General features: G+C 45.8%; 1 protein-coding gene across 2 annotated transcripts in view; it reads left to right on the forward strand.

Annotated features, from left to right (window-relative positions):
• Positions 1-26732, forward strand: part of RYR2 (ryanodine receptor 2) — a 193065-nt gene that overhangs the window by 70727 nt on the left and 95606 nt on the right. For both annotated transcript variants that reach the window (XM_070401320.1, XM_070401321.1), the window contains exons 22-41: positions 103-207; positions 1060-1163; positions 2193-2276; positions 3525-3684; positions 4208-4355; positions 5754-5962; positions 7714-7888; positions 8833-9041; positions 9578-9930; positions 11520-11634; positions 12512-12672; positions 14592-14751; positions 15383-15469; positions 16008-16234; positions 16994-17774; positions 20065-20265; positions 20852-20957; positions 22243-22386; positions 23503-23776; positions 25925-26039. In XM_070401320.1, coding sequence (XP_070257421.1) covers positions 103-207; positions 1060-1163; positions 2193-2276; positions 3525-3684; positions 4208-4355; positions 5754-5962; positions 7714-7888; positions 8833-9041; positions 9578-9930; positions 11520-11634; positions 12512-12672; positions 14592-14751; positions 15383-15469; positions 16008-16234; positions 16994-17774; positions 20065-20265; positions 20852-20957; positions 22243-22386; positions 23503-23776; positions 25925-26039 — 3918 coding nt within the window. The remainder of the gene's footprint in view (positions 1-102; positions 208-1059; positions 1164-2192; positions 2277-3524; positions 3685-4207; positions 4356-5753; positions 5963-7713; positions 7889-8832; positions 9042-9577; positions 9931-11519; positions 11635-12511; positions 12673-14591; positions 14752-15382; positions 15470-16007; positions 16235-16993; positions 17775-20064; positions 20266-20851; positions 20958-22242; positions 22387-23502; positions 23777-25924; positions 26040-26732) is intronic.

The following is a 26732-nucleotide window of genomic DNA, read 5'->3' on the forward strand; positions in this document are numbered from 1 at the left end:
TATGAGGCAGTTCTGTTTAGTCCAGTTGCAGGGAGAACAATTAGCGCTGGGTCGTATTGTATTTTTTCTAATGTGTGCTTTCTTTTCTTTTCTCAATTTTAGATCGTGTTGCCCCCCCACCTGGAGAGGATAAGAGAAAAGCTGGCAGAGAACATCCACGAGCTCTGGGTTATGAATAAAATTGAACTTGGCTGGCAGTATGGCCCGGTACGGAGTTTTCCATTTATCTACAGATTCCGTTAATGCAACTTTCTGAATGCAACGTTTTCTCGCTCATCTTGCTGTGTGGTGATGTGAATGAATGGACTGATTTTTTTCCTGCACATCAGTTTGGGGAGAGAGCACCGTGATGGGCGGGCTGACTGAAGCATGGCTCAGTTGCCTTGACCGTGGAAAAGTTACCCATCTTTAAGCTGCAGGTTACATTTCCAATCAAGGTGAACACAGGCGGACAGTAGGCGTTGCTTTCAAAGGTTCTGAGAGAGCCCAGTGTGGTTGGAAGGGCTTTCGTGTGGCATCTGCAGAGCTTGGATGTTCCCATGGAGCAGTCTGTGCCCTGACAGCACACGCCTGTCACCGAGGCCCCCACGGGAGCAAAGGCCTGTGTAACATAGGTCCCTAGGAAGACTAATATTTAATTACCAGTGCAGTGATCCAGGCCAGCCTTCTCATTGATCCATCCCTAAAGTCTTTGATTTAGTGTAGTCTGATTTCTAGCCTACGCTGTCAAGGATTAATATATAAAAAACCCTGTATCATGCTAATCGATCTTGCTAAGGTGGTGGGGTGATTCGTGACAGTGGGAAGGAGCGTGTGTGGGTGAGATGAAGGGCTGGGACCCCCGGAAGAGTTTATGTCAGACAACCAGGTTCATGGGGTCTCTGACCAGTGTGGCTCTAAACATGGAAAAATGATTCCACATTAAAGCGGAGTCGCCACTACACTCAGAAAGGATTTGGGCCTCCCGTCTGCTTCCCCCTCACGCCCCACTGCTGATTGGAGGGCCGCTGCCGGTGTCTGACTGGGGGACTGACCCATGCACCTCCTGTCCTGTTTCAGGTCAGAGATGACAACAAGAGGCAGCACCCGTGTCTGGTGGAGTTCTCCAAGCTGCCGGAGCAGGAGCGCAACTACAACCTGCAGATGTCGCTCGAGACCCTGAAGTGAGTTCTTGGCTTCCCCTCCCACGCATCCTCCCTGGAAGGGTTGCGTGTTAAGTCCTTTCATTCGGCTGGAACTAAATCTATTGATTGACAAAGGTCAAGCAGGTTGATAACCTTGGGGAAAAGGCAATGCTGGTGGGAATGGAAATCGTTACCATTTCTATTGACATTGGCCAACCTGGTTAAACTTGAAAGTGTATGTGTCCTATGATCCAGTAACTCCGCATCTAGGGGTCCATCCTATCGATGAAGGACACAGTGCATGTGTTGCATGCGTGAGGCTGTTCCTGGCAGCACTGTTTGTAATAACCAAAGGCTGTGAGCAGAGCATTGGGTAAAGCCATCATGACATGTCCAGCTAATGGAACCCTTCAAAGCTGTTGAAAAATAAACCAGCTTTAAAGAAAGGACAGGATTTCAAAGTGAAATTGTAAAGTCAAGATAGCAGATTGCAGAGAACTGTCTGCTGTGTATACAACGTGCACACACACGCACATGCACATGCGCGTCTCCCTTAGTGCAGCACACGCTCTAGCAGGACAGAAGATTTGGTAGCTGTTGGTGTTTTTAGCGGGGAAAGGGCTAGATCAGTGGTTCTCAACCTTCTGGCCCTTTAAATACAATTCCTCATGGTGTGTCCCAACCATAAAATTATTTTCGTTGCTACTTCATAACTGTAATGTTGCTACTGTTATGAATCGTAATGTAAATATCTGATCTGCAGGATGGTCTTAGGCGACCCCTGTGAAAGGGTCGTTCGACCGCCAAAGGGGTCGCAACCCACAGGTTGAGAACCGCTGGGCTAGAGAAAGGGACTTACTGGGACTGTCCGGTATCTGCCTTTGGCGCCATTTCAGTTTCCACTCTTACTCATCACTCAGAAGTGGACAGTGTATTAATAAATGAGTGTCTTTAAAAACACGTGTGCTCTGCGTCCGGGAGGACTGTTACCCCTCGTTTCCATCTGCGGAGGAGCTGAGCCCTCGGGCTCAGGGGAGGACTGTGCTTAGCTCTGCTTTTGTTTTCCAGGACCTTGTTGGCATTAGGATGCCACGTGGGAATATCAGATGAACATGCAGAGGAAAAAGTGAAAAAGATGAAGCTCCCCAAGAAGTAAGCTGAACGTCTAACAGTGTTCAGTAGGCCGTTGTGTTAAATATACGTCGATTCATCCAACCTGCTTCTAGCGAAAGCCTGCCGGGTGTCAGGCGCTGGTCTAGCAAGCGCTGCTCTAGGTTCCGCGGCAGTCAGACTCCTGCTGTCGGGAGGTTACCTGGCGCCGGTGCCACCCAGAGCCCAGAGCAGTTAGGAGAGGAAAGGCGACTTACAGTTTTATTTAAAGAGCATTTTCTCAAGTCCGATCATTTATTCTTTTACCTTAGCACATTATCTGGTGAATTTTCTTTTGTGCAAAAGGATAATCTTTGAGATGGACAGGTGTGTATGTTTATCTTAACTTAGTAAATAAAGTTAGTTCTTTCAAAAACTGTAGCTTGAAAGGCTGCTGTGTGCCCTGCGCTGCTGTAAGCACAGAGGCGGTTAGAAAAGTGGGTGGTGCCCACCCTCAGGCACAGTGGTTGTAGGGCATGCGGTCGAAAGTGAGAGGAGCAGCTGGGGACCAGCCTTGGTGGCTAGACAAGGAGACAGTTGTGTGTCTGTGTGGGGCGGGCAGTGCTAGCGCCCACATGTGTTGAAAATTTTACATTTTCAATTTTATATTTCTTCCAAAAGATTAAAACTTTATACTCACTTAGTTCCTTTTCTCTCCAGCTCAGGGTGCAGAAATAGTCTCTGGTAAGAGTCCCTGAGGAGCCCGGGCCTTCATGTCTTGGATGGCTGTGGGTTTCCTAGTCTCCCTCTTAGCTAGGGCTTCCTAAATTACGTACGCAGGAATAATCTGTAGGTGCATTAGAATTTTCCCAGTGTCTATAAGGATACATACACAGCTTTATTGAGTAAAGATTACATTAGAAAAACATTTATAAGTTGAAAATGAGAATTTTGGTTGAGAACCCCATTGAATGTTCTCACTGATAACCAGTACTTTGATTTGTATTAAGCCTGGACTCTTAGGAACACAAACAATGATAATTTGTTCTCCACTTTGAGAGATAGGTGAGCTGTGGCATTTGGTTTATTGGTGAAAAACAAAACCATAAAGGTGGTGTGACCCTTCCTCCTAATGAGTTACGGGCTTGAGTGGAGGGACCCGGGCTTGCTGAAGCTGTGTTACCCGTGGTCACCACTGCGGTATGGACCCTTTGGAAGTGGGTGAGGCCACACAAAGACTGTTACAGGGATGTTTAAACCTTGACTTTTCTGGGAAGGCCCTTTATATGCGTGTTTTGCTTCTCTCTATAGTTACCAGCTGACAAGTGGCTACAAGCCGGCACCGATGGACCTGAGCTTTATCAAACTCACCCCATCTCAGGAAGCAATGGTGGACAGACTGGCAGAAAACGCTCACAACGTGTGGGCCCGGGACCGCATCCGGCAGGGCTGGACCTACGGCATCCAGCAGGTACGTGGGGATTGACTGCCTACTTTTAAAGCTACCAGAGGTCCCCGAATGGCCTTTTGTGACATACGGGGTTTTCGCTTAAGAAGGGACAGCAGCCGTACGTGGTCTCTTGACTCAGAATCCCTGACCTGCTAATGTGGCTCTTCTCAACACCAGGACTTGTCAGCCTACTGTGCAGGGAAATTGCATGTTCTCTACGTTAGCCCATTGCCTGCGACCATGGCAGAAGGTAGACGCTGAAAGAGGTCCTTCAGGTGGCTTTTGTTATTGCTGTGGCTTTTTTTACTTTTTCTTCTCGAGGAGAGTCTCACTTTATATTGATGCAGACCTTCATGTGATGAACTCTTTGTATTGGTCCTGTTCCAGTAACTTCTGGAGCCTGAGGAGACGCAGGGGATGGGAGGGGCAGCGTTTACCCTCAGGGCCTTGGCGTTTGGTTCTCTTTCAATGTTGTTGTATTTCCTGTCTCATTTCCTCAAGCTGTTGGCATTACTTTGATGACCGCACCTTTTTCTTCCTGTAGGACGTCAAGAACAGAAGAAACCCACGCCTTGTGCCCTACACCCTTCTCGATGACAGAACCAAGAAGTCCAACAAGGACAGCCTCCGGGAGGCGGTGCGCACGCTGCTGGGGTACGGGTACAGCCTGGAGGCGCCCGACCAAGACCATGGTACTGCAGGCTCCCTCTGCCCCCTCTGCTTGCAACGTCACAGGCAGGGTGTACAGCCAAATAAGTGAAAAAGGGAGCACAGACAGAGTCCTGTAGTGCGTGATCTCGTACGCAGTGTGCAGTTTAGAGCAGCGGTCGCCAACCTTTCGGACCTCACTGACCACCAGTGGTCCGCTGGCTGGTGACTGCTGGTTTAGAGCTCCTTTTCCCGAAGGACTAGACCGTCTCGTGGGAGCGTGGCCCAGACCACATGGTTTACTTCCTGAGGATTCTAAGGAGGCTACCTGGTTCGGACATTGCCCCCATCCTGCCCACCAGCGTTCCTTTGAAGAGCTGGATTTAGATGTTTATGGGAATAAATTGTAGTGGGATCTAGTGTTTTCTAAGCCTTCATTATTTATACTCATTCATGTAGGCAGTATTAATTAGAGCAATATTTTGCTTTAAGGAAAACACATTAGAATAGGCAATCAATAAGTATGTGTTGAGTATATGGACTTTTTTTTTTTTTAATCCTCAACCTTTTGGTGTACATTCTCATGGTCACCTGGCTTCAGGTTCTATGGCTGAGGTTTCTCACTCCTGGCTCTCTCAATCCACTCTTAGTCCACGTGTGTCCACTCTCAGTCCATGTGTATCCACTGTCAATCCACATGCACACACTCAGTCCATATGTGCCCAATCAGTCCACGTGTATGCACTCTCAGTCCATGTGCACCTACTCTCAGTCCACGTGTGTCCACTCTCCCATCTACTGTGTCCACTCTCAATGCACATGTGGGGTGGAGAACAATGTTTTTCCCTTTATACTGCACTGATTCTGATGTTAGACTTGACCCTTTTACTTTCTTAAACACAATGTGTGTGCGCAGCACATTAGGTGAAGATGTGGGGGAGAGGGAGTTTTGCCCTCACCCATGCTGCCACGGAGTGTGTGGATGGTGACCCTGTCCTGCTTTTTATAGCTTTCTGTCTCCTCCTCATTGCCTGGCTGCTTCTTCCCTCTTCTCTCTCACCAGCCAATGTCTATTCATTTCTTATGGCCAGTGGTTTCAGTCTCTTGTGCTCTTTCTGTCCATGCCTCGCATTTACCTCGTCTTCCACTACCAAACCACCAACTGCTGGTAGGTCTTTGCACAGAAAGACATTCTCTCCTGCAAAGGCAGCACCCCCACCATCACCGTGTCACCAGCTCGCCCCAGCCTCGTGCAGAAGCCAGTGCTCTCTGCCCCTCGCTGGCTCGTGGGCTGCCCGTCCTGATGAACACACGTAGTACATGTGCACCAGATGGGAATGGAGTATCATTAGCACATCACTGTGGGTGTAGTTATAAAGTTATGTGCTATCTGCCCCCCTTTCAGTGTTCCCTGTGATCACAGACTCTCCTTACATTCCCAGCTGCCCGAGCAGAAGTGTGCAGCAGCCCTGGGGAACGGTTCCGGATCTTCCGGGCTGAGAAGACCTACGCCGTGAAGGCGGGAAGGTGGTACTTTGAGTTCGAGGCTGTCACTGCTGGGGACATGCGCGTTGGCTGGAGCAGGCCAGGCTGCCAGCCTGATCAGGAGCTGGGCTGCGACGAACACGCCTTTGCCTTTGACGGCTTCAAGGTGAGTGGGCGCCAGGCAGCAGCCACAGGTCGGAGGCGTCCTCCCTGCCGGGCCTGGCTTTCCCGGAGGCCCCAGGGAGCACAGTGAGCACAGCGACACAGCCCTTTCCAGAGCACACGTTGGGAAGATGGTTCCCAGGGAAGCTCCTACCCTTGTAGTTTCAAAACATTGTTCTCCACTCACAAACCCAGGAAATGCCTTGTCAAAAAGATGAAGCACCATGTCTAACAAAAGTGTTAAAAATACATATACTCATTAAAATGCATACACTTTGACACAGCAATTCCATGGGGAAAAAATCGATCCTCAAGCAATAATTAATGATAGGTAGACACCTTTAATAACTATAAGAATACCTAAGGCAATGCGGTTTATAATCACAGAAAGTTTCCATTTTCAGCATCGTTAGGCATTTTCATTTTTTTGGCTGTGGGGAAGTTTATTTTATTTATACATCATATAAGTGTTTGAATATTATTTTATCTGTATAAAATATTAAAAATTTGTGCGTATGAACATAGTCACAATAGACTAATAGTCATTTTTGCTGATAAGATAGATCTTTTATTCTTTTATTTGTTTTCTCTGATTTTCCTTCAGTGGACTTCTATTCCTTTTACATGAGGGACATTTAATGGGGAAAAGGGAATTAGAATAAATAAGCAATCGTGTGGGAGTTTGGGGGGGGCTCTCAGGCAGGCATGGAGGGGGAGCACTTCTAGGCTAGAAACCAACACTGTGTCCTCTGGGGCAGTTGACCCTCTTTGATCTGAAATGTCTTATCTTTATTTTTCCTGAATTCTGCTTTTTTACTTCAGATGGGAAAGTTGAACACCTTGTGAGACCTAATTTAATTAAATAAATTTTCTAAAAATTAAGTATTATCCATGAGAAGAATCATATTATTGTTTTGCATTGGTGATTGTATCTCAATATATATTAGATCACAGTGAAGGTGACATTTAGAGTAAAGTTAAAAGATTTACCTGACAAATTAATATCACTAATTTTGTACCTACAGATCAATAGAATATACTATAGATTCAAATATCACACTTATCCCCTGTTTATATCAAACAATATTGGCATCTATAGTCAGTCTTCAGCTTTTTATTTCAGCAAACATTTTATAAACATTTTTAGGTTTGGTTTGAAACTTTTAATTTTATTATACATGGTTGGGCAAAGGTGTACAGTTGTTTGTATGGGAAATAATATAATAATAAATAATAATACAAAAATAAACTCTTGTGTGTACTCACAACTGTAAACCTACTTTTGCCCCACCTTGTATATTGAAATGCTTTAAGATTTAATTTTGTTATATATTGGTGCAATTGTTCCAAGGAATGGAACTTTATTTTGAAATGGATGAAAACTAGAATGTCATTCAATGATAAATTCCCAGCTTTGAGTCTCTGCTCATAATTCTTTGTATTTGGGTGAGTAGAGAGAAAGCACCCATGTCCCGGGAAGCGTTCATTGTAGGGAGGAAAATAAAATGTGAAAGACAGAGTTTTCTTTTGAATAGAAAGTATGTGGAGTAGGTTTTTAAAGTGATAGATTCTCAAAATGATGAGATAGCACCTGGGCTTTTCTCGAGTCAGTGCACAGTGTTGCCATTAGGGACTTAGGACTCCCAGATCCCAGCTTTTGGTGGGGGTGGGGAGAGGAGGGCTGCTGTGAGTCCTACGGGCAGTGGGGGTGCGTTCTCCTGGCTTTCTTGGTGACAATGACTCTTCTGTCCCCAGGCCCAGCGGTGGCACCAGGGCAATGAGCACTACGGGCGCTCCTGGCAAGCAGGCGATGTCATGGGGTGCATGGTGGACATGACGGAGCGCACCATGATGTTCACACTGAACGGCGAGATCCTTCTTGATGACTCAGGGTCAGAACTGGCTTTTAAGGACTTTGATGTCGGTGACGGTAAGTGCGTTGGGGGCGGCACAAGGAGGCTCTTTGTTCTGATGCCCGTGACCCCGTCTTTGGTTGAGGGTGAGGGCAGAGGAGCTGCCGCTGGAAGTCGCATGGGCACCCTGTTTGATCAGACACCCTTGACATTGCTCTAGCAGAGGCTTCTCCGACCACTGAGCTGAGGCAGAAGTGGCTTCTTGAACGTGCGTAAGAAAATAAATGGCAGGGAAGAGGCTCATTTTCCACAAATGTTAAGTTTTTATTTAGTATTTCCCTCTGAGCTGCTTATAGCTTCTGTCTGCTCATTCATTTCATAAAAATGTAACGAGAGCCTCCCCGTTCAGGCCCTCTGCTGGATGCTGAGAGGACAAAGATGAATAAACACTGTTCTGTCTTCATGTGGTGACAATATACCAGGGAGTCCACACTTGTGTGATTTCTGATCAGTGAGAAGTTTGAAATAACGGGATGCACAGTGCAGGGAGCAGGCAGCTCTGCTGTGGCTCTGAGGTGACCTGGGCAGGGATATAAAAGATGGAAGCCCTTCGTGAGGCAAACACTTCCAGTAAGGGGGCCACTGGCCACACAGGGCTATTTTAATTTATATTAACTAAGTTAAAAATTGAGTTTCTTGTCTGGCCATTGTGGCTCAGTGATTGAGTGTTGACCTATGAACCAGGAGGTCATGGTTCGATTCCTGGTCAGGGCACATGCTCAGGGATCCTGGAGGATTGGCTGCTTAGCATGCATCTCATGTACAGAGTCCAAGGTGAGGAGGGACTGATCCAGAGGTTGCAGTTAGTGAATTACGATGCTGAGATCGAATACTGCCCTTCCGACCTTACGACTAATACTTAGCATCGGGTCTCTCTTTCTGGAGCAACACTTGTGATCATTCCGTACTAACAGGCTCTTATACTAATGGAACTGAAGGTTTTGATTCTCCTTTCTTCCAGGATTCATACCTGTGTGCAGCCTTGGGGTGGCTCAGGTGGGAAGGATGAACTTTGGAAAGGACGTGAGCACCTTGAAGTATTTCACCATTTGTGGCTTACAGGAGGGCTATGAGCCATTCGCCGTTAATACAAACAGGGACATTACCATGTGGCTAAGCAAGCGACTTCCTCAGTTTCTCCAGGTTCCATCAAACCATGAACATATTGAGGTTTGCTTTTTCTTAAAATATCAGACAATTGCTAAACAACAGGATTAGAGTATCTTTACACATGTGAGTTTTACTTGGACAATTACTGTCACTTACTTAAAATGGTGACCCCGGTGTGTTACACAGAAATAGAATTAGGCATAAGCTCAGCCTTGATTTTAAACACTTGATGAGGAGCTGACTAGACTGATGAGGAATAGTTAATTTTCTTTTTTAGAGGCAATCTCCGGCTCAGTCTGAAGAGATGCCGTTATAACATGGATTTCCCAAACCCCCTTCTGAGTTAGAAGCAGAACTATGGGTATATCTGCAACACAGTCTCGCTATACTCAATTGTCTAATTTACAAAATCACACCACTTGTGGCTGCGTTTGGGGTTTTAAAGACATGAAACGCGTGGTCTTTAGAACCCCTGAATCCACAGTGATGGCTGGAATTGAGCTATTGCTTCTCTGTGTGCTAGGTGCCCAGGTTAGAGAGAACCCCCGAATCCACAGCGATGGCTGGAACTGACCTATTGCTTCTCTGTGTGCCAGGTGACCAGAATAGACGGCACCGCGGACAGCTCTCCGTGTTTAAAGGTCACTCAGAAGTCCTTCAGTTCCCAGAACAGCAGCACGGACATCATGTTCTACCGGCTGAGCATGCCCATCGAGTGCGCAGAGGTCTTCTCCAGGACGGCGGCCGGGGGGCTCCCGGGTGCCGGCCTCTTCGGGCCCAAGAGTGATCTGGAGGATTACGACGTGGATTCTGATTTTGAGGTTCTGATGAAGACAGCTCATGGCCATCTGGTGCCCGATCGAGTGGACAAAGACAAAGAAGCTACAAAACCAGAGTTTAATAACCACAAAGATTACGCGCAGGAAAAGCCCTCTCGTCTGAAACAAAGGTCGCTGATCTCTGCAAAGTGATTCAGTGTGAGCTCGTTCTGTGGGGAGGGCTGCCGTGGAGGCCAGGGATTTCTTTCTCTTCGCCCTTCTTCATGCACAAAGGGTTCTATAGGGGCAGTTAAGCACCCTGTTTGTCACCTGATTTATTACCACAGATGTACTCTATCCTGAGTTACTTTTTTTATGCCTTTTCATTTTGGTAAAAAAAACAAACATAAAACAAAAACAAGAAAATTTACCATCTTAACCACTTTTCAGTTCACTTACAAATTTTAAGTGTACAGCACAGTTGAGTGAACAGCAGTGTTAGATGTGATCACATTGTTGTTAAACATCCCTAGCGTGTTTTCATCTTGCAAAACTGAAGCCCTATACCCATTAAACAAGTCTCCTTTCCACCTCCCGCCAGGTGCTGGTAACTACCACTCTACCTTTGGTTTCTATGAGTTTGACTAATGTGGTACCTCTTACAAGTGGAATCGTACAGTATTTTTCTTTGTGTGACTGGTTTGTCTCCTTAAGCATAATGTCCTCAAGGTTCATCCATGTTGTAGCATGTCAGACCTTCTTCCCTTTTTAAGGCTGAGTAATATTCCATTGTGTGTATAAACCACATTTTGTTTATCCGTTCATCTCTCCATTCATTGATGGATGTTTGGCTTGATTCTACCTCTTGGCTATGATAAATAGTGCTGTTGTCAACATGGATATAAAAATACCCTTTCAAGACCCAACTTTCATTTGTTTTGGATATATACCCAGAAATGGGATTACTGGTAGTTCTATTTTTAAGTTTTTAAGAAATCTTCATATTGTCTTCCAGAGCTGTTACACCATTTTATGATCTTACCACCACTATATAAGGGTTCAGATTTATTCACATTCTTGTCGACCCTTGTTATTTTCTGTTTTTTGTTTTGTTTTGTTTTTTCATAGTAGCTATCCTAACGGGGATGAAGTGATAGCTCATATAGTTTTGATTTGCATTTCCCTGATAATTAGTGCATATCTTGTCATATTCTTATTGGTCATTTGTAGATCATCTTTGGAGAAATGCCTTTTCAAATTCTTTGTCCATTTTTGGATTGGCATGTTTGCTTTTCTGTTGTTGAGTTGTAGGAGTTCTTTACATACACTGGATATTAATCTTTAGCAGATATATGGTTTGCAAGTATTTCCCCCCAAGAGTTAGTTTTCAAAATTTCTGTATTTACTTTCTTGGTTGAAACTTAAAGAGTATTCTCTCTAAATAGTATTTTTATGGACAAGAAGCCAACCCATTTTAGCATTTTGCCTTGCACTAAATCTGAATTTCTGAGCCTCAGCGTGCTCTGGGTTAGATAACTGTTTGCCGTGAGAGTCTGCCTTGTTCATGAAACATGGTCTTCATCCACCAGATGCAGATGGCGCACACCTGGCCCCCATCCCATGTTATGACAACCAAAAATATCTCCAGATGTTGCCAGACATCCTTGGGGGAGTGAAATCGCCCTGGTTGATAATCACTGAACTAAGCTGATTATTTGCTCATGTTTGAAGGAAGCAGAACTTTTACTGTTGCTTACTCCCAGGTCTGTCATATTTTCAGATTTTTGCTTAGAAAAACAAAGCCGGATTATAGCACGAGCCATTCCGCGAGGCTCACTGAGGACGTCCTTGCGGATGATCGGGACGACTACGACTACCTGATGCAGACGTCCACGGTACGTCAGGCTGTCACTCATCCCATTTTACATTTCAGCCCACTTGAGTCATCATACTTGGCAAGCTTATTTTTAAAATAAGTTTTTCTTATTTGAGGAGGGGATTCAAAATTGAAAAATATATGGATATGCAGTAAAAGAGCTACTTTAAGGAAAACAGCCTATTTTTTTTTCTTGGCAAAATTTGAATTTGTGACCTAATTTCTCCAAGGACATATAATTTCTTTCATCTTTGTGATATGTCTAAAAGAAGATCATTTATATTTTGTTAGAGGTCAAGTTTTGCTCTGCGCCATTTAAAGTTTTCAAAACAACTAAATGCCAAATGGAAAAAATAGGTAGTAGTGTCCCTCAAGTACCCCCATGTTTGAGATTGATTTTCACATATTAGATTGGAGCTATTTCAAAGTGATTTTAAGGTGTGGAAATAAGACAGATTAGTGCTAGGAAAGACGGGCCAATTCACAGGTGTAGAACTCCAGCATTGATTAGCACACTGTAAGCCGGCAGAATTCGAAGCATACCTGCCTGATGGGTGATGATTGTATTGCATGAACACCCTCTATATGTACAGTACATATGGTGTGCATATTGTGTGTGTCCTCCCACAGTCATGCACACACACTCGGGAGTATAAGAGCCTTGCACCATTTAGCACGTCTGCTCAGAGAGAGACTTCTCTGTGCCCATTATTTCTAGTTGAACTCCAGATCTCTGCTCTAAGGCTCTTCTTATTCTGCAGTGTTAGTCTTTGGTGTCAATGACACTTCATTAGGCCCAGTGATTTTAAACAACCATATCCTTCAACAATTCAAGGGTGTTGCAGTTCAGATTGGTTCGTGTTACGTTGCCAATGCCTGCCTTGCTGTCTTCACAGTACTATTACTCGGTGAGGATCTTCCCTGGACAGGAGCCGGCCAGCGTCTGGGTGGGCTGGGTCACGGCCGACTTCCACCAGTACGACACGTGCTTCGACTTGGACAGAGTTCGCACCGTCACCGTGACTCTGGGAGACGAAAAAGGGAAAGTGCACGAGAGGTTGGTTTCCCTCCCTTTCTTACAAGGGACAGCTGATGGAAATGCTGATAAACCTAGGAATTCTCTTGCTTGGATTTCATACCCAGGGTATTGTTTCTACTTATAGGAACGATATAGTCAAAACCTTAATGTCAGTGTCCTTTCTGTTGCTCAAACAAGCCAGTGAGGAGTCTGAGTATTTAAAAGTGAAAACCGTTATAAAGTGAGAGCAGCGCATCCCCTTTCGGGTAACAGTCGTGTTCCTTCAGCTGACATCGCACATGACTAACAACTCGGGCTGCGAGTCGCAGCCTTTGTGCCAGGGATTAGGATGGGGAAGGTGAGACAGGGAGCATGTGGTTGGACACGCATCCTGGGACCTGGTTGGTGGGGGGAGACGATTGAAGACTTGAGGGGCTAGTGGTGGAGACCAGGTGGGCATGTTTCCACTCCGACTGAGGAGCAGTGGGTTCTCTCCTCAGCCTGGCCATTGACTCGCTGTGTGGCTTTGGGTAAGTCAGTTCCGCTTTCTGTGCCATCCTTTTTCATTTGTAAAACCAACCAAACTCAAACCAAACCTTCAAAAAAGTGACGACGGCCATTCTCCTTGCGGAAGTAGACAAGAGAAGACCTGACATTTGCACCTACCTCTGTGCCCACGCGTCCCCTGGTCCTCCATGCGTTGCTTTTCTTTTATGGCCGCACCTCGTTTTTGGTGACTAGAAGTTCACTCTCTTGCCTTCAGGTTTTAACACCTGAAACATTAGAACTCAGACCTTGAGGCAGTGGGCTGGCAAAACTCACCCATGAGGAATGCTTCTTGTTAGTGTGGGCGCCCCAAACCGCCTATCTCCAGGAATATTCTTGGGGGATATATTTGATTTTCAGAGAAGGTGATAGTATAAGGGACGCTGGGGTTGGGCCACCTAATAGATGACTCTGTTGTGGGAATAGTTGAGGGAAGGGTTGTTGAGTCTTACGTACGCAGTGCAAAGAAGCACAGCTGACCTGATTATCCAGAAACTGAACAGCTCACCTTTTTTAAAAACATTTTTATTTTTTAATCTTTACCTGAGGATATTTTCCCATTGATTTTTAGAGACAGTGGAAGACAGAGGGAAAGACAGAGAGAAACATCGATGTGAGAGAAACACATTGATTGGTTGCCTCCTGCACACGCCCTGACCAGGGCCTGGGCTGGGGAGGAGCTTGCAACCGAGGTACTTGTCCTTAACTGGAATTGAACCTAGGACCTGACATCCTATCCACTGAGCCAGACTGGCTAGGGCCATCTCACCTTCTTGTTCTTTGCCTGCCTGTAGCCTGTTTTTCCCCTGGCCTCATTAACCTATCTGCTATCTGGTGGCAGACAAAGTGAAAATAACAGTTTTGTTGCCATCTCTGGTGAAGGTTTTGCTGAGAGTGAAACTCGGGAAGTGTCCGTAAGGGGGCATGCTTTTAGCCAAATGGTAAATGTATTGAATGACTGGTGCTCAGGTGAATTTGCCTGAGGACTCTGATAGTGTTAAACAGGAATGCTTCTCATCTCAGAACAGTGGTTACACACACACACACACACACACACACAATACCTCTGAGAATGAAAATTATAAATTTGGATGATTATTAAATAAACTTCTTTGGACCTCAGAAAAAGATCCCGTTTGGTTTGAGTTTTTGGAGGGAAGGTGCAGGCCAGTTCTTATGTGGTTCCAGCTTGTTGACCCGTCTCCATCAGGTGTCAGTCAGGGGCGTGTGTGACCTGATCGAGAGCGTCCACCGGTCAGCGAGGCTCGGGGTCAGACTCGGGCCACGTGCACCTCCCCCACCACAGCATGAGCTTGTTGACTGCGCAGCATAATCTAGGTTTAGTCTGCGAGACCTACGTGCTTCTGTGACACCTGTGGTTGTACAAAGATAAAACTGTTTTTGAAATTCAGCATCAAACGCAGCAACTGCTACATGGTGTGTGCGGGCGAGAGCATGAGCCCCGGGCAGGTCCGCAACAGCAACGGGCTGGAGATCGGCTGCGTGGTGGACGCCGCCAGCGGGCTGCTCACCTTCACGGCCAACGGCAAGGAGCTGAGCACCTACTACCAGGTACCGTCTGTGGGCGCTGCTTCTCCGCAGGGAAGTGTTGTTAACCATTAGAGGAAAGCACAGTCTGTCAGATGGAAACGCAAATGAGAAAAAAATGAAAACAGGCCCTGGCCAGTGTTGGTCAGTGGTTACAGCATCTGCCCACCCACCTAACGGTCTTGTGTCTGATTCCCAGTCAAGGGCATGCACCTGGGTTGCAAGTTCTATTCCAGGTCCAGGCCAGGGCACGTGCAGGAGGCATATTACAGATGTGTCTCTCTCACATCGATGTTTCTCTCTCTCCCCACCTCCCTTCCACTCTCTGTAAAAATCAATGGGAAAAATATCCTTGGGTGAGGATTAACAACAACAAAAAAGAAAATGAAAACAGGACTCAATGAATTATGTATTTTTACTTCTGCTTGAATAATAGCTGTGCCTTATGCCTCTCAGAGCAAAGAGTACATTTCTCCTTAAATGTTCACGTAGCAAAGAAATGAAATGCTCCAAGTAATTGTTGAAAGACGATATCCATGTGGGAGAAAGGAAAGTCTGGTTCGCTTTTGTGAAGTGTTCCTTAGTTGTTGTGAAGAAAATACGTGTTCTTTCTGTTTCTTCCTCTGCTAATATTATTAAATTCGTTGGTTTTAAGGTGGAGCCAAGCACCAAATTATTTCCTGCAGTTTTTGCACAAGCTACAAGTCCCAATGTTTTCCAGTTTGAGTTGGGAAGAATAAAGGTAAGAAAGACTCATTCTTGGGATTACATTTGGATTGTGTTCTGTCAGGGAATAATATATACTTCTTAAATTAGTACTGCTATTCTATAAATAATTTTTAAAATATATTTTTTATTGATTTCATAGAGGAAGGAAGAGGGAGAGAGAGAGAAACATCAATGTGAGTGAGGGTGTGGGTTACGGACAAGGGGGGTGACAAAACAGACAGGGAGAGAGAGCCACGTGGATGTGACCTGTGTCAGGACGTGTGGCACCGAGAGCAGCTTGGAGAGCAAACCTGGAGGATGTGGGACGCTTCCGCACACCTGCCTTCTCCGAGGCCAGCGAGGGTGTGGCAGAGCCACGTGCCTGCCCTGAAGGGCCAGGCCTTTTCATTCACAACATTTTCCCCTTTCAGGAGCTTTAGCCCAATTTCTGCTATTTCTTGTATGGGCTTCTGTGAGCACACAGTGGGTCTTCCTTCTGTTGTCTCTCCTGCAGAATGCTAGTCATCGTTCCCCGGGAGTATCATAAACAGTTCTTCTGCTTCATCCCCTAGAACGTGATGCCTCTCTCGGCGGGACTCTTCAAGAGCGAGCACAGGAACCCCGTGCCTCAGTGTCCCCCACGCCTCCACGTGCAGTTCCTGTCGCACGTCCTGTGGAGCAGAATGCCCAACCAGTTTCTGAAGGTGGACGTGTCACGGGTCAGCGAGCGCCAGGGCTGGCTGGTGCAGTGCGTGGACCCCCTGCAGTTCATGTCCCTGCACATCCCCGAGGAGAACAGGTCTGCGCGCCCGGCACCCTCCCACTGGGCCCCTCCAACTGACCACTGCCCGGGGCTCCAGGTGGCACTGGGGACACAAATTGAGTGGCTCATCTGAAGGAAGTATGGACTTTTAAAACGGATTCTATAGTCAAAGGAAAGACTTTGGGCATATTCAAAACCCAATTTTTGAGGTTTTGAAAGGTCATGATATGTGACAGAAGCAGAATGGCCTGAATGAGGAGCCTGTGTAAACGCCATTTCCCAGCAGGAACTCTCCTCACTGAAAATGTCACTATAGTGTGTTTCCTGAGCGGCGCAGACCTGGTGGCGTATGTGTGGGTCTGGCAGGGAGGTTGGTTAGAGGGAGGTTATGTCCCAGGAATCACCTGTTAGCCCCTTTCACTGGCAGGCGGCAGTGCTCACAGGTCAGAGACAAGGCGCAGCCTCCGGAATCAAAGGCACCGTTTCCTGGGTTCCAGAAACCAGCCAGCCCAGTAGGGAAGGGGACTTGGGCTTTCCCAGGGAGTGCTCATGTTCTGAAAGGAGGGGTCCCCAGGTTCAGACTGAGACCAGTATCTAAGTGGTGCCCAGAACTTCGGGGGTATGGACAATGAAGGGGGTGCAAGCACAAGAGGGTGAACATTTTCAACATAAAATTCTTTATGGAAGAAATCGTGTAAAACACCTAGAATAGACTTTTTCTGCGTGTCATGGAGAAAGAGTGTGGTTTGCATGAGCTCTTCTGTCCCTGTGACTGAGCACCCCCTGCCCCCGCAGGTCCGTGGACATCCTGGAGCTGACGGAGCAGGAGGAGCTGCTGCGCTTCCACTCGCACACCCTGCGGCTATACTCGGCCGTGTGTGCCCTGGGCAACCACCGCGTGGCACACGCGCTCTGCAGCCACGTGGACGAGGCACAGCTGCTGTACGCCATCGAGAGCAAGTACATGCCCGGCCTGCTGCGCACGGGCTACTACGACCTGCTCATCGACATCCACCTGAGCGCCTACGCCACCGCGCGGCTCATGATGAACAACGAGTTCATCGTGCCCATGACCGAGGAGACCAAGAGCATCACGCTCTTCCCAGACAAGCACAAGGAGCACGGGCTGCCGGGCATCGGCCTCAGCACCTCGCTGCGGCCACGCATGCGCTTCTCCTCGCCGAGCTTTGTGTGCCTCAATCACGACTGCTACCAGTATAGCCCCGAGTTCCCACTGGACACGCTCAAGGCCAAGACCATGCAGATGCTGACTGAGGTGGTGCAGGAAGGCGGACTGCGCGCGAGGGACCCCGTAGGAGGCACCACCGAGTTCCTCTTTGTGCCGCTTATCAAGCTCTTCTACACGCTGCTCACAATGGGTGTCTTCCAAGGGGAGGACCTGAAGCACATCCTGCAACTGATTGAGCCCCGGGTGTTCAAGGAGGCCTCCCTGGAGGAGGAGCACCAGACACCACTCAAGGAGCCCCACACCGAAGATGCCAGGCCCGAGGGCATACGAGGGGATGCGGCAGAGGGGCTGCTGCAGATGAAACTGCCTGAGCCAGTGAAGCTCCAGGTGAGGGGGTGAGTGGGGGGCTGCAGGTGAGCAGGGAGTGACTGGGGGGGGTGAAGGGGAGCAGGGGAGAAGAGGTGGGGAGCTCAGGATTGCACATAACCAAGGCACTGAAACTGGCTTGTGGGGGTTACTGTATAGCATAGTTGTCTAGAAAATTAGTGTCCAGTTGTGTTTGGGACCCATCAATCTAACTTTCTTACATTTGGATTGAATTTAATGAATTTTCCAATTGAGTTAATTGAGTATAGTTAATAAAAGATACATTTAGTATATTTGTCAAGGTGGTTTCCTTGGCTGAGTATACATCTGTCTACCATGTGTGTCTGCAAGTCTGGCCTGTTTGTGTATGTATGTATGTGTGTATACATGTACTTGTGTGTATATGTAGATTTGTATGTATAGATGTGTGTGTCTATATGTGTATTTGTGTGGTTATGTCCCTGGGTATTATGAATACCCAGTTGTATATATGTGTATATTGGTATGCATGCGTATAGTTGTGTACGTGTACATATGTATATTTATGTGTGTACATTTTTATGTATATATGTATATTTCTGTGTATATGTACATTTGTGTGTAGGTGTGTATACATATAGTTGTGTGTCTATAGTTGTGTGTGTATATTTGTGTGCGTGTCTGTGTGTATACATGTGTATTTCTGTGTGTGCAGTTGTGCGTGTGTTGTATTATATGTGTGGAAGCGTGGGAGATGGCCTTCTGTCTGCCAGCCCTCTCCCTCGGGCTCCTTAGCGGTTTCCTGTGTCTTGTTTCTGCATCTCACCACGTTACGTTGGGATGCCTGAACTCCAGGCATGTTGTAGCCCTCCCTATCCGCCTGCATTCCCACCAGCCTCAGGGCACTTGTCCCGCAGCGGATGTCACTTCCTGCACGTGTTGCTAAGGAGCCGGAGGCATGGCCTGTCTTTGTCTCTGAGGCCCTTTCTTCAGCCTCTGGTCTGTCAGGTCCCGTGGGTGTGGGCCCCGATGGTGCACTGTCTCCCTCTCCGTCTGCAGAGCCGGGCACAGTGCGGGGTGAAGGAAACGGGGGCCCACCCTCCAGAAGCACCGCCCCTGGGGGAAATACATACTTAGTGATGCATCTCTCTTCATGTGTCTCATTGCTAATTCCCTTGCTGGTCTGGAAGAATAGAATGGATTAGTAGAACACAGAAACTTCAATGGGATCGCCGTGAGAAAGGCGCAGGGAGGCCTCTGCAAGCTGAGGTCGGACACGAGTGTGTGTAGACAGGAGCGGGAGAGGGTCCTGAGAGCTTTGCACAGGACACGTGGCCCCGCAGGCTCTGAAGCAGGGAGAGGCGGTGCGGCTGCAGCCGAAGGAGCTGAGGAGAGAGGGTGAGACAGGCAGACGGTAGCTCTCACAGAATGGGGCCGATGGCTAAAACCAGCCACACGATGGAGTTTGAATTTTATTCCAAGTTCCATTAAAACCGTGAAGAATTTTAGCAGGAAACTTTTATCCTAAAAGCACAGTGTAGCTGTTGTGAGTAAAACAGCTGAGAGGGGAAGGCAGGGTGGTCCAGGGCAGACTGAGTCAGGAGGCTGTCACGTGGACCCAGACCCCGGGGGATGGTGCTTCCATGAAGGTGGGCGAGGGAGGCGGAGGGAGGGGGGCGGACAGTAGGCCCGTTTCAGAGCAGCATCGACAGACATATTCCTGTGGGTAGTGACACACAGTGCCTCGTGTTGAATCACAGTTGGTGTTGGTGTATTTCAGTGTTTCCGAAGCTTGGGCAGAGCATTCCCCGGTAGGCATATTTTGAAAGGCTCACTGTGCACTTAGAAATCCTTTTGGATTCCTGTGGGAGAATACCCAGCTAGTGAAGATGCTGTAAAACCACCTAAGTTACATGCAGAGTCTGGAGGTAGACAGTCTAGGATTGGCGGAACTCAGTGATGTCATTTGAAACCCAGGTCTTAGTATCCTGGGCGACCCTCAGCCTAAGGTGTGTTGCTTCATCTTCCTCCAGTGATCATGTCGTGACCCAGGAACACTCTCCTTGAGAAGAGGGTGTTCTGGTCTGTTGTCAAGGATGGAAAGTCTTTCCCAGGAGACCCCTGGTAAGCTTCTCATATATCCCATTGGCCACAGCACCTACAGCTGCAGGAGGCCAGGACAGAGTGTCCACCAAAGGGACATGCATTTGCCAGGATGCTGGGTGTAAAGGAGAGTGTGCAGCTGGGCATCTCGGCCACTGACTTTTATTGCTGTCCCAGAACTCTAGAGATTCATGACTTACCCTTGGTGTCTTTGTCATTGTCTTCTTAGATGTGCCTGCTCCTGCAGTACCTCTGCGACTGCCAGGTCCGACACCGCATAGAAGCCATCGTGGCCTTTTCAGACGATTTTGTCGCTAGGCTCCAGGACAACCAGCGCTTCCGCTATAACGAAGTCATGCAAGCCCTGAACATGTCGGCCGCACTCACAGCCCGGAAGACGAAGGAGTTCAGGTCGCCCCCACAAGAACAGGTACAAGAGGGAGCTGGGAACCCTTCCTGTTTACTGTTTAGCTCACTCAGGACCCAGGCCCTGCAGAGGGACAAGTGCATTTCCCTGTTCTCCTTACACTAGCCAAGTGGCGGCAGTCAGCAGTCAGTGTCACCCAGCAGTCTACTTGTAGTTTAAACAATAAGAGGCTTATTAAAAAGGTGTGTCATGGCCTCTTTGAGGAGGCCAGTTTGCCAGATCCTGATGTTCTACAAATGGGAACAATATGCAGCCCAGGGGGTCCTCATGGCCGATGCGGTTCCATTCTAGCTGCAGGAGCCCTCCACTCCTGGGACACAATGCTAGACATTTTAACAATTTATTTATTTACTTACTTTTTGTTTACTGTTAATATATTATTTTTAAATTAGAGAGAGAGAGAGAGAGAGAGGAGAAAGAGAAGCATTGATTTGTTCTACTTACTGATATATTCATCTGTTGGGCAACATTTTACGAATACTCCAAAACAGGCTTTGAGCAGCTTTGGTTTTATGATCTTTGCTGTATTGTTCCTGAATCCACTTTTCTCTCATTCTCGTTCTTCCTCTTCCTTGTTTCAAACTTTCAGATCAATATGCTTCTCAATTTTAAGGATGACAAAAACGAGTGTCCATGCCCAGAGGAAATTCGAGACCAACTCTTAGATTTTCATGAAGATCTGATGGCACATTGTGGTAAGGTCTTTGTGACCTACAGCTCTTGTGAAATGCACATTCACTGCTTCAAAAGTAGCTCTTATGTAACAGGCTCACTGCCACAAAAGCGGCTCTGTATGTAACAGGTTCACAAATACGCATGATGCCGGTTAGGGTTTATCTAACAATACTTATTATGATAAAATGGTTAACGGGCCCTGTGTGGGAAGTCAGGCTGTCAGATGAAGCAGAAGATGACTGAAATTCCCCTCTCTCTTCCCTCTTTCCCTGGTGACAGGGAACAAGGGGCGGGGCGGGCGCGCAGATTGTAACCAGGTGCTTTGGGCAGAGAGCTGAGTGTTAGGTTGAGTGAGTCTAATGAAATTTATTTACAACCAGTTGTATTTAAACTGACTGCGTGGCCACTTTTTAGGCCATTGAAGTTCAGCATGTCTCATGAAATTAATTAATGCCTAAGGGAATCCATCATTGAATTATATGTTAGCAGCCAGATCTGTGAAGGGAATCCTCCCCCTTCATTCTAAGAACTTGCCCAGTGGGATCGATTCGATGCTGCGGGCGTGTGCGTCCTCTGTCTCCGTGCAGTGGTGTGGGTGAAGGCTGCTCCTGTGAAAGACAGTGACCTGGCAGCCAGTTCCTAGGAGATCTGCACGGCCCCAGGGGCATTATTTTTAATTTATTTTAATAAGGAGAATAAAAGCACTGCCTTGCGTATTAAGTCAGCTTATGAATGAAGAGCCACTGAATGACTGCCGTCAGGTTATATAGCGTGTATATACCATGTATATAGTATGAAGAAGGGGACACTCTACAATGGTAGAATTATTGCTTCAGACATAAAGCATCGGTGCTTTAGGTACCTAATTAGGCCTGTTCTACCTGTGTCTCAAGTTGTCAAAATATTACTGACATTTATGGAGGCAAGTGAGGAGGAAAGTGGGAGGTTTTTGGGCCGGCAGAACTGCAGGTCCAGGCAGATGGCGCCTGAAGTCAGAGCTGCCTGTGTCGGCGAAAGGAGCAGACTGGGTCTTGTCTCCTGAGAGAGATTTTGTCCTCTGTTCGGTTTTATATTTCGTGCCGGCTGCTGAGGGCCAGGAGCCCACAGGAGCTGGGGGAAGAGCAGGCAGGAAGAGACGCCACACGTGAATGTTGCTGCGAGTGCTCCTGGGCAGGCTTGCTCGGTGTTGTCGAGTTTCCGACGCTGTGAATGAAAGAGGGTGCAAAGCCTGAGAATTCTTTTTCTGAAATGTACTTTTAAAATAGGTTTTTCTGTTCTTCTTTCTCTTCCCTATTTTCATACTAGGAATTGAGCTGGATGACGATGGGTCTCTGGACGGAAGCAGTGACCTAACAATTAGAGGGCGCCTGCTGTCCCTGGTGGAGAAGGTGACGTCCCTGAAGAAGAAGCAGGCTGACAAGCCAGCGGAGAGTGACTCCGACAAGTCCTGTAAGCAGGGGGAGAGGCGGAGGGGCCCCGCTGCTGACACTTACCCATCCTTTCAACGACGACGTCGCACTGGAGAGCCAGGGAGAAACTGATTCTTGAGTAGATGCCTGTAGCCGCCAGAGGTGCTCAGCAGCATCAGACGATACTTGTAGAGACAGATGGAGAGAGAGCACATTATGAGGGGGGATGGGCTCTGGGAGCACTAGAAGTTTAGTTGATTAGAGACTGTGAAGAGAAAGCAAAAGGGAGTAACTTAGCCTTCCTGTCTAAATACCATGCAGTTGATTTTCAAATATTCTTGTATCAAGTTAAACCTTTTCTTAAGGTTTCAACAGGTAGTGTCTGTAACTCTATTTCGGTCTGGTTCGTGCATATTTTACTTAACTGCAGAGGAAGCTGCACCTCCTGAGTCAAGTCGGCACAGGGCAGTGAGTCTCAGACACACACTCGCCCAGAAGGCTCGGGAGTGGGTCTACGACCCTCCCCGACACCTCACTCCTTTTTGAAGACATTTTAAATGACTATCGGGATCCAAATTTAAGTATAAATGTAACAACATGAGGTCACTGCTGCAAATGACTCAATGAGGAGACAACTGGGTACACATCTCGCTCCTTGAATGCCCATGATTGACCTTTTTGGGACATGTGATGTCAGGTCTTCTGGGGAGAAGATAATGGAACAAAGAAAATAAAAGTAATAGGACAACTCATATTAATGGTTGTATAGATTGCCAACAGTGGTTTTGAAAAAGTGGCTGAAATTTTGAAACTAAAATCCCTTCATTATAAGAGTAGTCCTTAAAGAAAAGTTTGTCAGTTTGTGTATTTCCATTCTTGTATGTCCTATAACTCATCTTTATTGTACTGTATGTATGTGTGTGTATATATATATATATATGTATATATATATACACACATATATACATACACATACATGCACATATATACACATATATATTTAAATGAAGTTTATTTTCTTCTAAAAATATTCCTAAGTATTCCGGTACAAATATAGATATGAGTTTGGGACTATGAAATATGCAGTTGAAATGCCCACTTTAATGTCGTCTCTTACTATTTTCCTTCTTTAAAAATATCAACAATGACCCCGCAGCCACTCTTCAGCAGCTGATCTCTGAGACGATGGTGCGGTGGGCTCAGGAGTCTGTCATCGAGGACCCCGAGCTGGTGAGGGCCATGTTCGTGCTGCTTCACCGGCAGTACGACGGCATCGGGGGGCTGGTCCAGGCCCTGCCCAAGACCTACACCATCAGCGCTGTCTCCGTGGAGGACACCATCAACCTGCTGGCCTCCCTGGGCCAGATCCGCTCTCTGCTGAGTGTGAGGATGGGCAGAGAAGAGGAGAAGCTCATGATTCGGGGACTAGGGTACCTTTAATCCTTACGGCCTTTTGTCTTACGTGTGTCTTCTTTCTGACTGATTATCCCAATACCAGAACAGTAGGTGCATTAATAAACATACACTCTTTAGATTGCATGATCATTAAGTTAGATTGTTTTTAGAGATGATGTTTTAAAGCTAAATAGGAAGGTTGCTCAATAATGAAACATGTCTAATTTTACAACTAGATGTAAAGATGGCTGTGATACAGAGCAAATACCTTTGAGTTTGTTTTTTAATTAGTTACTCAGAAATGTATAATCATATATAAAAATACAGGTTAATAAAAACACACTAAAATCCATGAGGAGATAAACACTCTCCAGCAGGAAACAATAAGAATGTTTGTCTGTATCTACTGGGCTGTGAAGGAAGAATGGCGAACTGCGAATTCAGCATCATAACTTGTGCTTCATGTAGATTTGGGGTTTAACCTTTGCGCCTATGCATAGTTTAAGGATCCCCAAGCTGAGAAATTAATGTAAAAATTGGCCTGGTGGTATGTTTTCTTAGCTCAAGTTCCTCTGAAATCTTGCAAGAAAAAACCTAAATAGTAAAAAAAAGTTAGCCCAAAATAAAAAACTGCAAACACATAGGAAACAATCCACCATAAATAAGGGTCTGCAGTTACAATGAACTATGGAGTTAGAACACCTCCCCCAAGAACTTCAGATAATAGGATGTTGGAAAGAGAACATAAAATCACTGTATGCAAAGGAATAAATGAAGTCTCTAAAAACAAGACTTGCAAAAAATCCAGGACGGTTTGAGAAAGATCCAAATAAACTTCTAGAAATGAAAAATAGGAGAATTGATATAAAAAAAACAGGTAATTGAATTACAGGTAAGATATAGCTGAAGAGAAAATTAATGAATTAGATGATAGAGCTGAGGAAATTACTCAGCAATGCAGCACTGAGAGATAGAAAGTACAAAAGAGAAGTTGTGAGACCGAAGGGATAGTGAGAGGAGGCCCCCCTGTGCAGAAGAAGGTTGCTAGGAGACACAATGCGGGGGGACTAAAGGACGGATGGAAGAGCTATTGGCTTGAGTTTTTCAGAGTGGATGAAAGACGGGAATTCACAGATTCACAAAGCTCCAATAGTTCCACATCGACAGCTGGAGAGGCCATTTTAGAATAAAGTAGAGAGGAAAGCCAGAACACTTGTAAAGGAACGATGTTTAGAATTCTCAACGGCAGGACTGGAAAACATGACTCAGTGTGGGATTGTTACCAGGGGAGGATCCCACCCAATGAGCTCCTGCTTTGTGTGGTTTTGGAGAGGAAATTTACATCCGTATTCAAGAGTGAGAGAAAAACAGGTATTTCAGAGTATTTCCTTACAGCCCCTCATTGAAAGGCCTTCTAAAGGCTGTACATTTGAGGAAGGAAAACGGAATTCAGAAAGAAGGAATGGGAGGCAATGTGTTTTAGTGAGTATGTTATTGGTGTGTACCTGCATAAGTCTAAGCAATCAGTAATTTGCATTGTCTTGGGGATATGAAAATAAGAGGGAGCTAACATACCAGAGAAAAAGGAAAGCTTAAATTAATCTATATGACATTTACAAGAAAAATACTTTAACATAAGGATGTAGGAATCTGGAATGTAGAATGTGAAAAAGTGATGTAGAACACAAATATTTAGCAAAAAAAAAAAAGCTAATCTAGCGATATAAATATCAGATAAAAACTGAGATAATGAAGATGACTACTGACATGGATCAAATAGAATGCAAAAATAATAAAAAGGATTAAAGCAGATATACTCATAGATGAATAATTTATATAGGAATTTTTTTATAAACGTTGAAACTGATTCATTTCTATACAAAAGAAGGTTGAACACATTTGGATATACATTAAATTAGGATGATGTGTCCAAAACTGTATTTCATATTAGTGAGTGTTTATATATTTAGTACATTTCTTGTAATTGAAAAGAATAGATAACTTGTTTACTATTTTTGGTAGGCTACCAATATTTTTGAGGAAAACTCAATTGCATTTATTAACTTTTGTGGCTTAACTATGATTGCTCTTACTTTTCCGTACATGCCAGTATTTCCAAAAGTTGATTAGATTTCAGATAAATATTTTATTGAAATTTTGCTCTGACCTGTGTTCCTTTGTAGGGACATTATGAATAATAAAGTGTTTTACCAGCACCCTAACCTCATGAGGGCACTGGGGATGCATGAGACAGTGATGGAGGTCATGGTGAACGTCCTTGGCGGTGGGGAGTCCAAGGTAAAGGAAAACCTTCGAATCTTGGGGTGGTGTTTATTGCACCTCCTTGAGTGCATGCATGTCCTAAACCTTCTCCGGAGGACTGTTTAAAAGACACCTTTTGGAAAACCTGACAGATTGAGAGTTGGATGTACTACTAGTGTTTTTTTGTCTTTAATATCTATAACAATTTTCATCCTATGCTGTGTGATTTGCTGTATCCTTAATTATTGTCATTTAAGGGATGTTTAGAAACTTTAAAAGTTAATACTGTACCGTTTATTTAAAATTTAGAACTATAAGTCAGTTTCTTCACGTTACACGTCCATAGCACACACATGTCCTTGAGATCCAGCCGCTCCCCTTGGCAACCGGGGCTGCACTCAGTTCCCGGTCCAGACCAAGACTTGAGGATGATGCTCTGGACTATTTGTTGTAAGACTCTAAAGTGAATTGTTAAGGGATTAAGATTTAAAATAAAGTTCTTTAGAACCAAATGAACAGAGTAATATATCAAATAACTTCAGATAAATTGGTATAATTTTATAATGTCTGACTTCCAAAATATATTTCAATAATTTTTGAAATTTCACCGTGTTTTTCAAAATATGGAAATGAGTCTATAATTCTCATGTCCAGTCACCACTTAGACAGACTTACAAAGATACTTATAAAATGCTGTGTTGAAGAAGGACCCCAGGCATCATCGAGCAT

This window comes from Myotis yumanensis, unplaced genomic scaffold, assembly GCF_028538775.1.
Source record: "Myotis yumanensis isolate MYYU_CA2020_CCGP unplaced genomic scaffold, mMyoYum1.0.hap1 SCAF_22, whole genome shotgun sequence".
Classification (NCBI taxonomy): Eukaryota; Metazoa; Chordata; class Mammalia; order Chiroptera; family Vespertilionidae; genus Myotis; species Myotis yumanensis.